Below are 14,710 nucleotides of genomic sequence, written 5' to 3' on the forward strand. Positions count from 1 at the left end.
ACTCAGAAGTTGTAACCAGAGTTAGAAAATTCATATGGAGGATTAGGCTGCTATAGATGGCTGCATTTTGTCACGTACCATTTGCCTCTGGCTTTTCATCACTGCAACAGTGTCACTAAGCCTTATTTAAATGCTGGCAGGAACAAGTAATGCAAAGATGGGGAGCACCATGAATTCCAGACAACAAGTTTTTACCTCTGACCACTGCACACAGTCACATTGTTAAGGGAAAACAAATGAAATGAGGGAGGCTGTGTCATGAAAAGTTGGAGCCTCCTAAGATTAGAATTGGCAGAGCCTATATGACAGTCTTGAAGGTAAATTGGAAGAAAGAAGATTAAATTTACTTCTTATTTTATTGTATGACACAAACTATCTGCTATAAAGAGATACAAGCAACTTGCAAAAGTATACAGGCTAACTCCATCTTCCAAAAGAACACCTGAGACCAGCAAGAGCTTTCATTTAAGGAAAGCCATGAACCATAAATGAATTTTAAGAAAAAAGGATGTGTAGGAATGGAAAGAGGCATGGCACCTCACAACAGAAGAACAGCACTGACCAGGGCAATAGTGAAGAAAATGCAGAAATAAAAATGGATACATATACTGGTTGGAGATGTTGGTAGGTAAACGAGACTATGCTCAGGTGAGTAAGGTAAATATGACTAAAGCCATAACTTTTTTTTAAAAGTGTATGAAATTATTCATGACTGTATGCACTATTTTAATGTATGAAAATGTGTCTCAGCAAGAATAGACGAAGGAAAAAACACATAAATGGAAAAATATAGCAAATAAAAGTGACAGCCACTCAAGTGGACAAAAACAACAGTAGATTCTTCCAAAATAATTGAGTTTTTGCAACAAGAAGGAAATATAGCAAGAAGGCACTTTATTCCAGTAGTATTTACAAAATCAATAAAACAAGAATAATGAAATAGAGTGAATACAGTCAGAGTCTGGAAAATACTTGCTGTTCTCTTTTTTTTTTTTTAATAAAGAAACCAAGCAAACCAGAAATTCTTTAGGGACTTTATTATAAAGTGTACTACTTTGCTGTTTAAAGAACCTTATTCTTCATTAGGCAGCCCAATGTTATCCCCAAAATGACCTCTAAAATTACACTAACTTTTCCTTTGTATCACGCTTATGTTGATCCAAATAGTTTTCTGATATGAGCTGAGATAATGAAATCAGTATCTGACCCAGGTGCTGATTTACATGCTGGTTTAAGAAGACTACAGTTGATTTGCTGAGAAGATAAAGGCATACATAAAAGTCAGGCCAACTAAATGCACAGGAAAGCTATAATATAAACAAAGAAAGCTGTACTTTAAAAAAAAATATGTGCAAGTCTCCTGACAACCTCTAACAACTGAAAATAAAAAGTGTCTGTTACAAACAGTTAAACTGTGGAGATGAAGTCTGGTCTGATACATTTAAAGTTGGAAAAATGAGGTATACTCTTCCATATGATTGAGCCACAAAAATCCCAGGTGTAATGGAATGGTTTACTAAATCATGTAATAGCTGATGCTTGTTTAACAACAACATTGGTATAGGTAAAAACAGTTTCTTTAATGACAGCACAAAATACAAGTGAGGGACAATAATATTATGATTCACTTTTCCCTGTAGGCAAGAGAAGCCTCATGGCAAGACATAACTAGTATTGAAAATTATTATCTAGTATTATCATCAAATTCAAGTATCAAGTGTATGATACTGAATTACAATTGTGACAAAGTTCCATTTTTGGCAACATTGTGAAGCCTCATGAATAGTAAGTTATAACTTGCTTTTGTCAGGATACAGTCTAGGTTTAAGAATTCTTGGACAAGATACATTAATAAAGTGTTTAAAATACGCATGTGAGGGAAACACTGGGTACCACAAACAAAATGAATATAGCAAAGCATCTTTATTAAGGTGTAGGGCTTTAATTTTAAAGAATTTTAAAGAATTGCTTTTTTTGTTGTTAAATACTGAAAAATAGAATTGAAAATAAAAAGATAAAATATAAAATCCCTTTAAAACATAAATTATAATTATTCTGAAAAGAGTTTGGCCCACACTGTATTCTTTAGCTAAGGATGCAACACAGTAAAACACAATTCCAATTTATTTCTGCACTACCAGTTTGGGTAGCAATTGGTTCTAGAACAAAAATCGTTTCAACCCCAAAGTTTAATTAATTTCTAATTAGACTTTGGAATCAGAGACAGACATGCTGAGGGCAAAGGCACCCTTTTTGAAGTACTCACCATCTACCATCATTCTATGCTAATTACAGTACAATTAGACTGTTAAGTTAACCCGCTCAGCCTCTCAACAGAACTCTCAAAAGCCAGGAAGAATCAGTAGAAGAGCCAGGAAGAGTTAGTAGAAGGTAATATAAGGGAACAGTTGCCACCTTTCAGCTCCTGCCCACTAATATTTGTAAGCTTTTCCAGCCCAAACTGTAGAGGAAGCAAAGAAAGAGGTGGTTCTTCTATAGCCATCTGCATGGGAAAGGTTCACAGTTACTCAGAGGAGATGGAAGAAGATTTAAGTTGCCTGCGAGTTAGGCTTTAAGCCCCACTTGATAGGAAAAGCAAACAAGCAGACCACTCCAAGCATAAAGAAAATCTACTCCTTCTAAAGTAGGAGTAGGCTAGTCTAAGAGTTGGAACAGCACTGTAGTAAACAGTGAAAAGGCCATTGAAGAAAGCTGCATAACTCTTATCTCCGGTTAACTACAGATGCTTAAACACACAGTGTCAGCACTGGCAGGCTAACCAACAGTTGCATTTAACAGGAATAAGGTGCTCAGAACATTTCAGTACTCCACTTATAACCCCAAGCACAGAAGAACCCAAGTACTAGCAGCTTCCCATCAACCCCAGAGTCACAGTGAACAAAGCCATCTCATTATTGTTCTTCTGTGCCCTAGGCCACCTTCTCTCTCTGAGTTCCAAGAGATTCACCAACCACACTATATCAAATACTTCACATTCCTGGAACTACAAAATTAGAAAAATATTTGGTGTTTTAAACAACCATGAAAAATGCTTTAATAAGTTACATTTCAGATGTTTCACTTTCCATGGCAGAAAACAGAATTCAAAAATCAATATGGTTAAACAAAGTTGAAATAAAATGTTGTGAACCCATTTTGCACAGACAGGCCTGCTGTTTTTTCTAAAGAGCAAATCTGTTGACGTTGAATATTTTAACACAGTGATCAGCTCCACAACTTGCAAGCTGCAACCATTCGCTGTTTTTCTGATCATTATGTCCAGCTCTGCCCTCATGATGTCTCCAACACAAACGTTTCACAGCAAGAGCGTGACTTTGGCTGCAACAAAAAGAAATCCATACATAACTGCAAAATGTCAAGCACAGTTGGGTATGTGACTATAAACATCAACATTTATATAATTAGTACTCTTAACACTACCAACTGAGAAAAAACTGACTTGTGACAACCAGCGGGTATTAAGTTCTTAAAATAAGTAGGGCCTCAAGTACCAGTGACATTTTATCCTCTCGCTCATCAATAATTTAAACAGCCATTGATTTCAAGTTTTACCACATTAAGCTGCAGGTCTAGCATCTCATTTATTGAGATATGACAGATTTCTGGCTTTTTGTCTGCAATTTCCTGTTATTTGGTGTCTCTTTTGAATTCACTTCAAGTACACACAGGCCAAAGTCACCATCAACTTTCATTTCTGGTACTATCAATGCCAGATGCCACAAGAATCTAGGAAAATGCTCCAAATGAAATATTCAAAGTCTCTCCGCAGAGATTTTCTCTAGCTGTCACCATAGCAGCACCACATATAGCTTAACATTCCTTTGGTTTCTGCTAGAAACTGCTAAAGAAAACTTTCTGTCATCCACTCCAAAATGCTTTACTGACGTACATAGACAGTGAATCTTTCTTCCCCCTTCAGTGTTTTCTATCATCTTATTTTATGGTTAACAACCTTTTTTTTTTTTTTTAAATGGAGCTTTAAGCCAATGAAGGGGGTAATATTTCTCAGACCGTTTACACGCGCGAAGTATTCTGGAGTTTAACCTCCCCTCCTTGTGTGTTTCATGTTTGTTTATTTTTTTTTCTGGGTTTTGATAAAAACATCTGTAGGCTTTCAGAGATCAACCTTTTCCTAGAAGGATAACAAATTCTGATATAAAAATAAAGCAGTTTCATATCATTTTATGATATAAGAACAGAACTCCAGCACTATCATTCTCAATAGGAACACTTCCTTGCTGCTAAGTTACTTCAAAAGACATACCTGTTATCCATCTCAGTGCATTTAGTCCAATCAGCTAGTGCTGGTTCTTGCCCACTCTGCTTCCATGTGTACAAGATAATATTCCCATTCTCTAACCCTACTGCAACAATATACCTATCGAGAGAACAAACACATTATTTCTAAGAGACTATAGTAGGCAGTTCAGCAAAGCTTGCTCTAATGCAAGCTAGAAAGACCTAGCACTCAAAGATGGTGTGTTGCACCTTGCCCTTCAATTCAATACACAGTTTTTCATGAAAAAAAAGTTTAAATCAGAGCTTCTTCATAAAAATGAACGAAGCAGAAACCTGCAAAATATATTTGGTTAGAATAAAAAAATACAACAGTCATAATGAGGTCATTACAGCATCAGACCAGTCAATATTGTAAGAAGAATGAATGTGTTTCAGATGCATTAGCCCTTCCCTCTTGCCCTCCCCTCCCTTTCTTGTTACACTGTTTGAAGAAATTACTGTGTACCTGAAAAAGGCTGGGAAAGAAGAAATGAAAGTTAATTAATCCAAAAGAATGGTCAAAATATCTGACAGTTAAATTTTAGGAGCTGTTTAGTCACAGAAAATTGACTAAAGGGGAAAAAAACATGAATACTAATTTCAAGTTAAATGTAAAATGGCATTATAGAAAACAGCAATACCTTCCATCAGGAGTTAGCACATGGCTGATACTAACGGCAGTAACAGAATCCCTGGCATCCAGTACTGTTGAACAAGGCTTGATTGAATCCAGCATATTCCCTTCAGCTGTCATAGATAAATCGCACTGGCCCCAGATAATGACCTGTTAGAAAGAGAATCATCTAGGAAGTTTCACTTTATTCTTTTTGTAAATGTATTCACAAAGGAATTAAGTAATTATGTAGTTAAATGCTCTCAGAGCACAGAAAAAAGGGGATGACTACTAAAACAGTCACAAATTTATGTTTATGAAAATTCAACTTTTAGAAAGTCTGCTTGATTGTATTAAATATACTAATAACAAACACGGATTCTATTACAAAAAAAAAAAGAAAAACCTAAGTAGAGTCCCATAAGAGTTATGTGACATATGCTTATCTTAGTGTGTGAAGTTCAGATGGGAGGAAGTCCAACTGACAGACCACTGTTTTGTACATACATATTCAAGCACTTTATTTAGCATATGAAAGTCTCCATGATCTTTGTGGTAACACACACTACAAGCTTTTTGTGTTTATAAATTATGGGCCCATGAGAACATAGTATTTGCTAACCTAAAATATATTTTAAATAATTCTGGGCTTTTAACATTCCTTTTATATTAATTACCTTTTTGTCTCGACTGCCAGTAACAAAATACTTGCTATCTGGTGTCCAATCACAGGACCAAATGATTCGACTGTGAACAGCTGTATTTTTGTCTGTGTATGCACAGCAACTGAAAACTGGGCCTGGAATAAAGCACAGAGAGGAAAAAACCCTTGCTTCAACTATTTTGCTTATTAAAAATAACTGTTACTCTCACTTACTATAGTGAGAACTGCAGGAGTAGCTGGACATTATTCCACTCATCTTTAAAGCAATTGGGAGTACGTTAATCACACAACCATAATTACTACTGGTTTAAGACCACACCAGTCAGCCCTTACAGCACAAAAACAGCGGGAACAGTATCTTTTACACACTTAGCTATTTCAAAAGAAATTAATTCCAAGCATAAGTCATCGAGGTTCTTTGGACAATTTTAATAAGAACACTGACTTCAAAAGCCTTAGTATAGAGTAACTTTTACTGTGTGTACGCATACATACCAACAATCTCATTACAGTTACTATTTACCAGTAAAGCCCCGAGAACTCAAATCATAATGATCCAATCCTAATCTGCTCCCAAAGAGACTGGCTGCCATTTCACTATACATACAGTCAGGCAATAATCTGATTAGCAGATCACTAAATAGGAAAGCTTTTCCTAAGTAGGAATTACTGTCATTTTGGAACATAGATGTTGAATAACCACTTGTTGGGAGGACAACAGAAGCAGTTTTGTTTTATACTTATAACAATGTTCTTTGTAGACAGAAAAGTTATCGATGAACAGATGAAAAGAGGGTTTCCTCTACTTACTTCTTATATGAATTTGTACTGCTTAACCCAAAACTACTGTGAGCAATACGCCAGGCTTTAGAATAGAAGCATGAATAGAACAGAAATCTCCAGCCAGAACACAACCAGACACAGTCTGATGGGGCCAAAACTCATTGCCAAGTCTAGAAAAAATCTACAGAGCTCAGTAACCTTATAAGAGCCCAGTAGTGTTTATGCGCTACTAAGTCAACAGTGCAATGATAATCATTTAAGCACAAGCATCTGTTCAAGGAATCCATCGAAGTGTTCAACAGCAACCTCCTCATGATTTTACAAGGCTGAAAGTCCTAATGACAAAGTAAATGGAATCTTTACTGTCTGCTCTATTTTACAGACAGAGCCAGCCCTAGTCAAATTAATCAATTGTGTAGGATTATCAGAAACCCACACCAAAGATAGAAATTAATCCTGTCAAGAGTGTCAAAGAGTCATGTCCTGCAAAAAGGGATAAGACAGTACTATGCGGGACACCAGTATAATTATGAACCTTCTAGCCTAGCCTGCACAGAACACCAAGGCAAAGGTTTTGCATGGCAGAATACCAGTTTGAAATTCAGACATTACGCTCTGGCACGTATACGTGATTTCAGTAAATCAGAAGTGCACAATCACAAGCAGAAGGCAGGAGGACAAGCAGCAGACCTCATTATGTCCATCAATTAAACGTCGTTTACTGCCTGATTATATCCTTTTCTACCTTTTCTAGCGTTTCTATACACCATTAATTGCTGTTCCTAAAACCACAGGAACTTATACCACTATTAATTCTTAAAAGTTGTAAGGAAAACATCCATTTATTTATTTATTTATTTTTAACCAAGTCTCTTTCAAATATTTTAAGCCAAAAACGTTGAACAAATCTTAGAGTTCTCAAATGAATATATCCATTTCACATAACTTACCTGACTCTGAGTCCTGTTTCCTCCACAGTGACCAATTCCTGTCTCTAGAAACTGCTAATAAAAATTGGTCATTAGGAGAAAATGCCAGCTGAGTAACAGTCAGATTGTGAAATGACAAACTCTGTAGTTTCTTCCAAGAAGTAGTGCTCCACAAAATAATTGCTGCATGTTCTTTTCTAGAAGCCTTTGAAAAAGTGAGAATTAAAAAAAGCAAATATAAGAATCACACGTCTCAACATACTAAAATATTAAGGGGTTTACTTTAAGGCTTACAATGGAGTTGGAATGTTGCCTCTGCAAAATTTTGTTTCACCACTTTCTATCAGAGTTGACAACGTATCAATAAAAATGTTTTATACCTATATTTGTTAGAATTCATCTTACTAATATCTTCGAACGAACTACATATCATTTATGAATAACACAATTTCTGTATTCGCTCTCACCTTTGCAAGGCAACTGTTACTTATACAAAATCTTTCACATTCAGAGCAGATTCAGCTCAAACTGAATTCTGACACCTGCTCTGTCAGCCTGAGAAATACGACAGCACTTTTCACTAGATGGTGCTAGAATCTTTTCTTACCTTACACGCTGAGGCAATTATAGTGTTTGAATTATTGCAAGCAACACAAAAAATTTCATATCCATGTCCATATCTGAAATAAATGTGAAAAGATATTTAACACATCACAGTCATGTTTGTAATACGCATCAAGGCTTTTATGTTAATTTCAATCCCTTTGCAAAAAAGAAAGGTACAAACCAGGAGCATCCCACCACTTTCTGTACTGCATCCGAAATAATTCCTAATAATGCTCTGCATTCAATTTAAACATCTGCGTAAATTCTTCCACGCTTAGGAACTGTCTACAGAACAATCTCTCCAGCCTATTCCACAGTCCTAAAGCGCCAGCAATGCAGACACTACTGCAATGATTAATAAATCAGACAAAGACAGCATTTAATGCATTCTTATTTTCTTGTACAGCAATTTTAACATTACTGATAAAAATCAGAAGCCACATATTTGAAGATCACAAAATAAATACACCGCAAACACTCAGCTAAAGGATGCCAGCTCTGTGAAATACTGAAAGATTTCTGAGTTAGAGGACAAGAATCACATCAGAAGAAGAAAACTGTAAAAAAAAAAAAAAAAAAAAAAGCTTCACAAAGATCTTTACACAAATTCTCTTGGAATATCACGTATTTGGATTGGGGTTTAACTAATAAACAGAAAAACAACACAGGCTAACATAAACTGCAATTAGTCACAAAACAGGCTGGAAGCAGAATAAAATTGGGAACATCTAGAAACAGTAGAAAAATATCAGCTAAATACTAGTTCCTGCAGAGAGGTTTTGCTTTCTAGCACCTATGGAAGCATTTCCCTTTCTGTTCTGAGCAAAGGTATAACAATTATAGGATAAAATCTAGACCATGCAACTTGCCTACACAAATATGCAAGGAATAATACAGAAATCCCTGTTAACGAAAGGTAAATGACCTTTGTACATGGTCAGTCTCACATGGAGTCTCCTCCCTCTTTTCTACCTTTTCCAGCATCATTCTTGAACACAGATGACATAAGGACACTGTTTTCAGTGTCATCAAGTACAGAGGCACCAGAATCTGGTTATTTCTCCTCATGGCCTTATACTCAGAGATTGTTACTTCTGCACAGGCAGCAATCAAGTAGGCTAGACTTCCTCTGCCTGGAGAATATGACAGGGGTAACAAAGCTGATCTGCAAAAAACACAAGGGTTGGATGGGAAACCAAGTTTTTGTTGGTTTTTCTACTACCAAAAATAGCTAGGAGGATTCTTCACACTTGCTGACCTCTGTGAGGCAGGGTATCAAGAGAGTTGCAATTTTACATTGATTCAAGCAGGCCTACAAAAGCGTATGGAAGAGAAAACGAGTGTTGTTGAAACAAGACAAAAATGCATATTCAGCTTGAGAAGCTCCTGGACTGAAAACAGCTAAGCTGGGAGAACACTCCATAGAACAACTTTCGTTTGGGTGCCTGCTTACGTGCAGCTGTCCTCTCCTTCGGAAGGCAGCATAAGTAGTGCTCCTACACCCCTGCAAACAGCATCTCCTACTGCCACTGTCTTCACTGGAGATAACACTGATCTATATAGGCTCTTGGTCTGACCTATGATAGTCCTGATCGTGTGACTTTGCAAAAAGATGTTATCTTAGGTCCTATTTTCTTTTAAGGAGAAAGATTAGATTTTAATGCCTCTATTTAACAAGAGCAAAGCGGTGTGCAGAAGCTCAAAATGTTACTGTTAAATGCTCTGCAGTACTACATTACATGAGATAAAAGCAAAGCAACTGCAGACTTGTTTCACAAGTTATTCCACAGGTTATTTTTCCTTCACTGAATTTCATTGAAAGTATACTTTTCATGGAAGAAATGTTTTGTTTTTTTCTGTTCAAGGAACCAGACTTTTAATCGTTTTCAATACACAGTAGCCTCCAGAAATCTGCCTTAAAGGTAAGCATTATGATAAAACTCCTACTGGTAGCAGGGCGAGAGGAAGAAGCACGTAACTTCATCATTATAAGACACAATCAGATTAGCAAATTAACATTCCAATTAAGCACAGCCACCCGTCCCTCTCCCCCCAGACAGTCTGGGCACAGTTACTCTTCATAAAAAGGCAGTGCATGCCCAAACTTCAGACACGAGTGTGGGAGTCTGTCTGTGGGATATATCCAGCAGCTACTCTTCTGGACTCCGTTCAACAGATACAGACAGTAATTTGTCATTTAAACAGATAGCTGTTTTGGCTGCAAGTAAAATCCCATGAACATCAATCCCATGTAACGACGTCTTTGCAATGCTGCTGACCAAGGAAGTCGTTCTGAGAACTGTCCACCTCTGTAGAGCTAAATCAGAACAGAGTTGTCTCCTAAGCCTTGAGGGCAGAACCCTGCAAACCGGGGGAAGGGATGAAAAGGAAGAGAGGAGAGGAAGGAGCCTCCCACTGCTACGATGGTTGGACATCATCAGCCACAGCTTCACTCCCCCAGACCGATCCCCAAAGCTTACAGCAACGCTGTGAACAAGTGACAGTTTGCGCCATTTAGTTTCACGCAATACCTAGAAGGCTGAAGGCGGTACAACCCCCACCCCCAAGTAAATACATAAATAACAAACTGAACTATAACATGCATCTCTAAAAGCAGGGGCTCACTTCAGAGATCACTGAAGTGTGACTTCATTAAAGATGAAGATTGCAAGTACAGAAGCCCCAGTACAGCCCCATCCTCTGCCCCCACGCATTCAATCTGATCTCTCCCTTATGTAACACAGCACAAAAAAGCTTCAGAATGGAGAGAGAAGCAACTGCATGAATGAATAATGACGTGACATTTCCAGCCACAAGCGATTTTGCCCTAGCGATGTGTAATTCATAACGTTTTTTATGCACAGGTAAGTTGACTGGACATTCAAAGTTTCCAGACAAATGATTACAGTAATTTTCTACTGTTGAAAAGGACCTCTCAAGACTTCCCAGTGTATTATACGAGATGTACATACTGCATATAAACACTCTATGGTAATTTTCCAAGCGGATAAAGATTAGCATACTCTCACAGGATTTATCATATTTTTATTTTAAAGTTATCAGATTATGTAAAAAATTCATCAAGTTCTTCATACTAAAACCCACTCAACCAGTTATCAACACCAAACACTAATCCTTCAAAATCTGGTGTTGAGTTATAGCTGGGAATACACAAATGTCAATAACAAACAAGCTATTTTTAGCAAGTCAGTTCCTCATGCTGTTTTTCTGCTGCTATGGCAACCTGAAATCTGCATTATGTGATTTCGTGTTACTTCTTTCAAGATTATCCTGAGGAAAAAAAAATTGAAAGTCTATAGACACTCTACATCTTGTTGCCTTTGCACAAAGGAATTGCTATCATTAGCAGTTTCTCTAAAAACAGAGGAAAAACTGTTCAAATCAGTCACCTGAAGACAATCATAAAATATAGGATATTTTCCTGAATGGAGAATAGAAGAGTTGATAGCCAGTATTCCTGCAATAGAGTATCAAGGATTAACACCGTATTAGATGTTGAGAACTGTCAAAGGCAAATGAAGAAAAATTTTTGCCTTGTCCCCTTTTCACTACTTATGTAAGCGGCCACATTAGCGGCACAGCATGCACAGGAGAGACATTTAACAGAACAATTGGTAATTACAAAATGTACAGATACAGTCTAATTCTGGCCAGCTCCCCTGGCAGTAGAAGTGTTTAAAAGTATTCAAAGAAGATTAAATGCCCAGTTGAAGGTAAAGCTGACCTCCTACAAAACCTCCTGCTCAGTCAAATGAAATCAACTTGCAGGCTCTCATCCCCTGTCCGCCCCCACCCCCTTTTTTTTTTATTTCCCTTCCAAATAAAGTCATAAAACTGGTTATGCATGAAGGTAAATGCAGTTATCAGCAAAGGCTCAACATTTTTGTTTCTGCCCGAGACCACTGTTTCAGAAGATTCGCATAAGTAAACCTGTAAGAGCTTGAAATGATTCATGTTTTTGTGCTGTAGAATCAAGATCAGAAATAAGAATGCTGCCCAATACATATAAATATTCAGTTTCCCATTCACGTCTCTGCTTCCAGAGCAGCATTGCTAACTAAACTCTCTTAAAACAGTCTTGCAAAAGCTGCAGTTGAAAAACCTGTTTGCATTATCCCCTCCAGTTCCTCTCAACTCCCTAGCACTGCCACTTGCAACCGCACTGAGCGGTTCAAAGAACTGATATGAGCAACAGCCAGACAAGAAAAAAAATTGATTAAGCTGACAAAGGTTAGAGGCAGCAACACATAGCTAAGACCAGCTCTTCTGGGTGAGGCCTGCAAGTATGAGAACTTTGAAGACTGCAATTCATGTTACTGAGACCCTGAATGAACAAACAGGTTACAAATCTTCATTTGCAAATTGTTATGAAATCACTACTTAAGGTGAATCTCGGAACAGAAGAAACAAAAAACTGTAGAAGAATTGTAAAATCATGCCACCTCAAAACAATTATTGGAAGGACCTATTATCTTTGCAATCCATAACCTACCCTGTCAGCATTCAACACCCAAACTGGGTCTGTAAACATCTTACTCAACATTAACCACTTTGCTCCACCACTAGCCACAACCTGTTTCAGCTGCTGTTTCCACCTATTGCATCTTATAACTTTGTTAGCCTTTAGGGGAAAGCTCCTTATTTGATACTTCAACCTTTAGCAGTGGCGCTACATCCATACCAGAAAAACAGACTTGATCTGCAAAGTCTGCCATGAAGCAGAAAGAAGCAGAAAATTCCTTACACTGTGAGACCTTCAGTATGGGCAAGGTTTTAAGTAGATGCACTGAGCAGACAGACGTAAACCAAGGTCACAGCATGCAAAGAGCCTATCATATTCCAGAGCAATAGCTCCCGATAGCAGACTAGAGAAGTTACTATTATCTTGGTACAAGGAGGGAAAAACAGGGATCTGTGCCCTACACAGACCTCCAAAAGACAAAAACCCAAAGGGACAAGTCTGATCATTACAAATTCAAAAGAAGAATAGCTTTGTGCTAAAACATGAAAAAATTCACGTGTACAACTAGTGAAACACAGTTTTAAGACACACAAGTCCTAACTGCCATTTTCTTCAATTTCTTAACTTTTTGATGCATTTATTTATTTAACAAGGTATACACTGCATGAAGTCAAATCAGGTAGTAAGTCAGGCAGAGTTGTAAGATCAGACCAGATCAAATCAAATTAATGTTACAATAGTTTTCTAGAAAAAAAAAAAGTAAATTAAAGAAAAAAGAAAACTTACAACTTCTGAATTTCAGGCCACAAAGTATTCTGCAGCAAGTGATCCTCTGGGGGAGGTTCTAAAAGACATTTGTACGACACGTTCAAAATTTGGTACTAGATAATCTAAAATCAGCTAAATAATGCTTCAAAGTTAATATCCAATGAATCTCATTCTCTACTTCATAAAATCTAAATTAATCTCATACCTGTAAGGATCAAAGGTTGAAAATAAATCTCAGGATACCGATTAGAAATGGTATTAAAAGTTTCTTCATCCTCAGCTGGTTGAACAGGCATATCTCCTATTCAAAACAAGGACTTTATTAGCTATAGAGAACATACTTGGCACAGTGGAAAACATGAGCACACGTTATACAAGTGAAAACCCTCTATTATCTCTAAAATCTAAATACGTTTCTAAAATTTGAAATTAGGTTTCTCCACTTCCAGAGCTACAATAATACAAATATTAGAATCTAGTTATTTTAATGGACATGAGACTAATACAAAAAAATATTTATATTAAAATAACACCCTTTGGACCAATTCGAGTATGGGACTGACCTCTCCATTGGCACAGTCTCTTTTAGAGATTCCTGAAGAGATTTTGATATACCTGAAAGAATCAGTCACTTAGAGCTCTGAAACTGTGCTTCCCAAAGTTAAAACTTTTCCCTTCTGCACTGGAAAATTTTAAGCAAAAATCTCAGACACAAGTGAAGAACTTCCAGATTTCATGTAGACACTCACATGAAAAGCCATACTTGTAGAAGTCTATCAACAGTGTGCAAGCTTCAGCAAAACGGCCAAGGGCTTAGCCTTTAGCTTTAGGCAAAAGTACTAAAAGTAACTGAAATCACTCAGTTATGTTAAAATTCATCTCCATCCTTCACTTTGAAGGTATTATTTAAGAAAAAGATACAAAGGCGCGGAATAGTGCCTTTTTGCCAAAAGTGCATTTTAAATACAGCATTTAAAAAAAAATAAAGTACAGAGAATTCAGCAGAGGAGAGATCACCTTATCCATCCTGCCTTCTCCACTTGAAAAAAAAATATACCAGCATTTATCTAATTTGAGATCATCGTTCACCATTAAGATTCCTCTGCAGGGTAAGCAGGAACAGAGTTATAAGGCACTTTAACCTAAGCCATCAATGCTGACAGCATTTGGTTGACAATAACAGACGATAAAGGAAAATTTGACAGTTTTTCTATTTATAGTGCTACTGCTGGATGTGCCACATGAAATCAGTTGAAATTAGTTATTGTATGCATGAAGATACTCTAGAAGATGGAACTTTTATTTCCTTCTGTCAGTGGAAGGATTGAAAGAGGTGAAAGAGCAGAAAAAGGCAGGTTTTACCAAATTACGTTTTATGAATTACTTCACGTACAACAAAGCCACTTCTCATCTAGGGGATAGGGAGAAGCATGGAAAAAAAACAGCAGGTGGGGGAATACAAATAATAGCCTGCCCCAGACACTTCCAAGTCCATCTCAGGAAGGCAACAAGCCCCAGCGCCTGGGTATGAAACCCATCCAGATCAATCGACAAGGAGAAGCTCT

At 37.2% G+C, this 14,710-nt stretch overlaps 1 protein-coding gene across 1 annotated transcript in view; it reads right to left on the bottom strand.

The window, feature by feature from the left end:
• Positions 1-875: 875 nt before the first annotated feature.
• ELP2 (elongator acetyltransferase complex subunit 2) overlaps positions 876-14,710 on the bottom strand; it is a 35,727-nt gene continuing 21,892 nt past the window's right edge. The window contains exons 15-22 of the mRNA XM_035550575.2: positions 13,351-13,446; positions 13,164-13,221; positions 7,896-7,968; positions 7,310-7,493; positions 5,590-5,711; positions 4,941-5,083; positions 4,286-4,399; positions 876-3,339 (exon numbers count right to left, since the gene is read on the bottom strand). Coding sequence (XP_035406468.1) covers positions 3,183-3,339; positions 4,286-4,399; positions 4,941-5,083; positions 5,590-5,711; positions 7,310-7,493; positions 7,896-7,968; positions 13,164-13,221; positions 13,351-13,446 — 947 coding nt within the window. The 3' untranslated portion in view covers positions 876-3,182. The remainder of the gene's footprint in view (positions 3,340-4,285; positions 4,400-4,940; positions 5,084-5,589; positions 5,712-7,309; positions 7,494-7,895; positions 7,969-13,163; positions 13,222-13,350; positions 13,447-14,710) is intronic.

The sequence above is a fragment of the Cygnus atratus genome, chromosome 2, assembly GCF_013377495.2.
Source record: "Cygnus atratus isolate AKBS03 ecotype Queensland, Australia chromosome 2, CAtr_DNAZoo_HiC_assembly, whole genome shotgun sequence".
In the NCBI taxonomy this organism is placed as follows: Eukaryota; Metazoa; Chordata; class Aves; order Anseriformes; family Anatidae; genus Cygnus; species Cygnus atratus.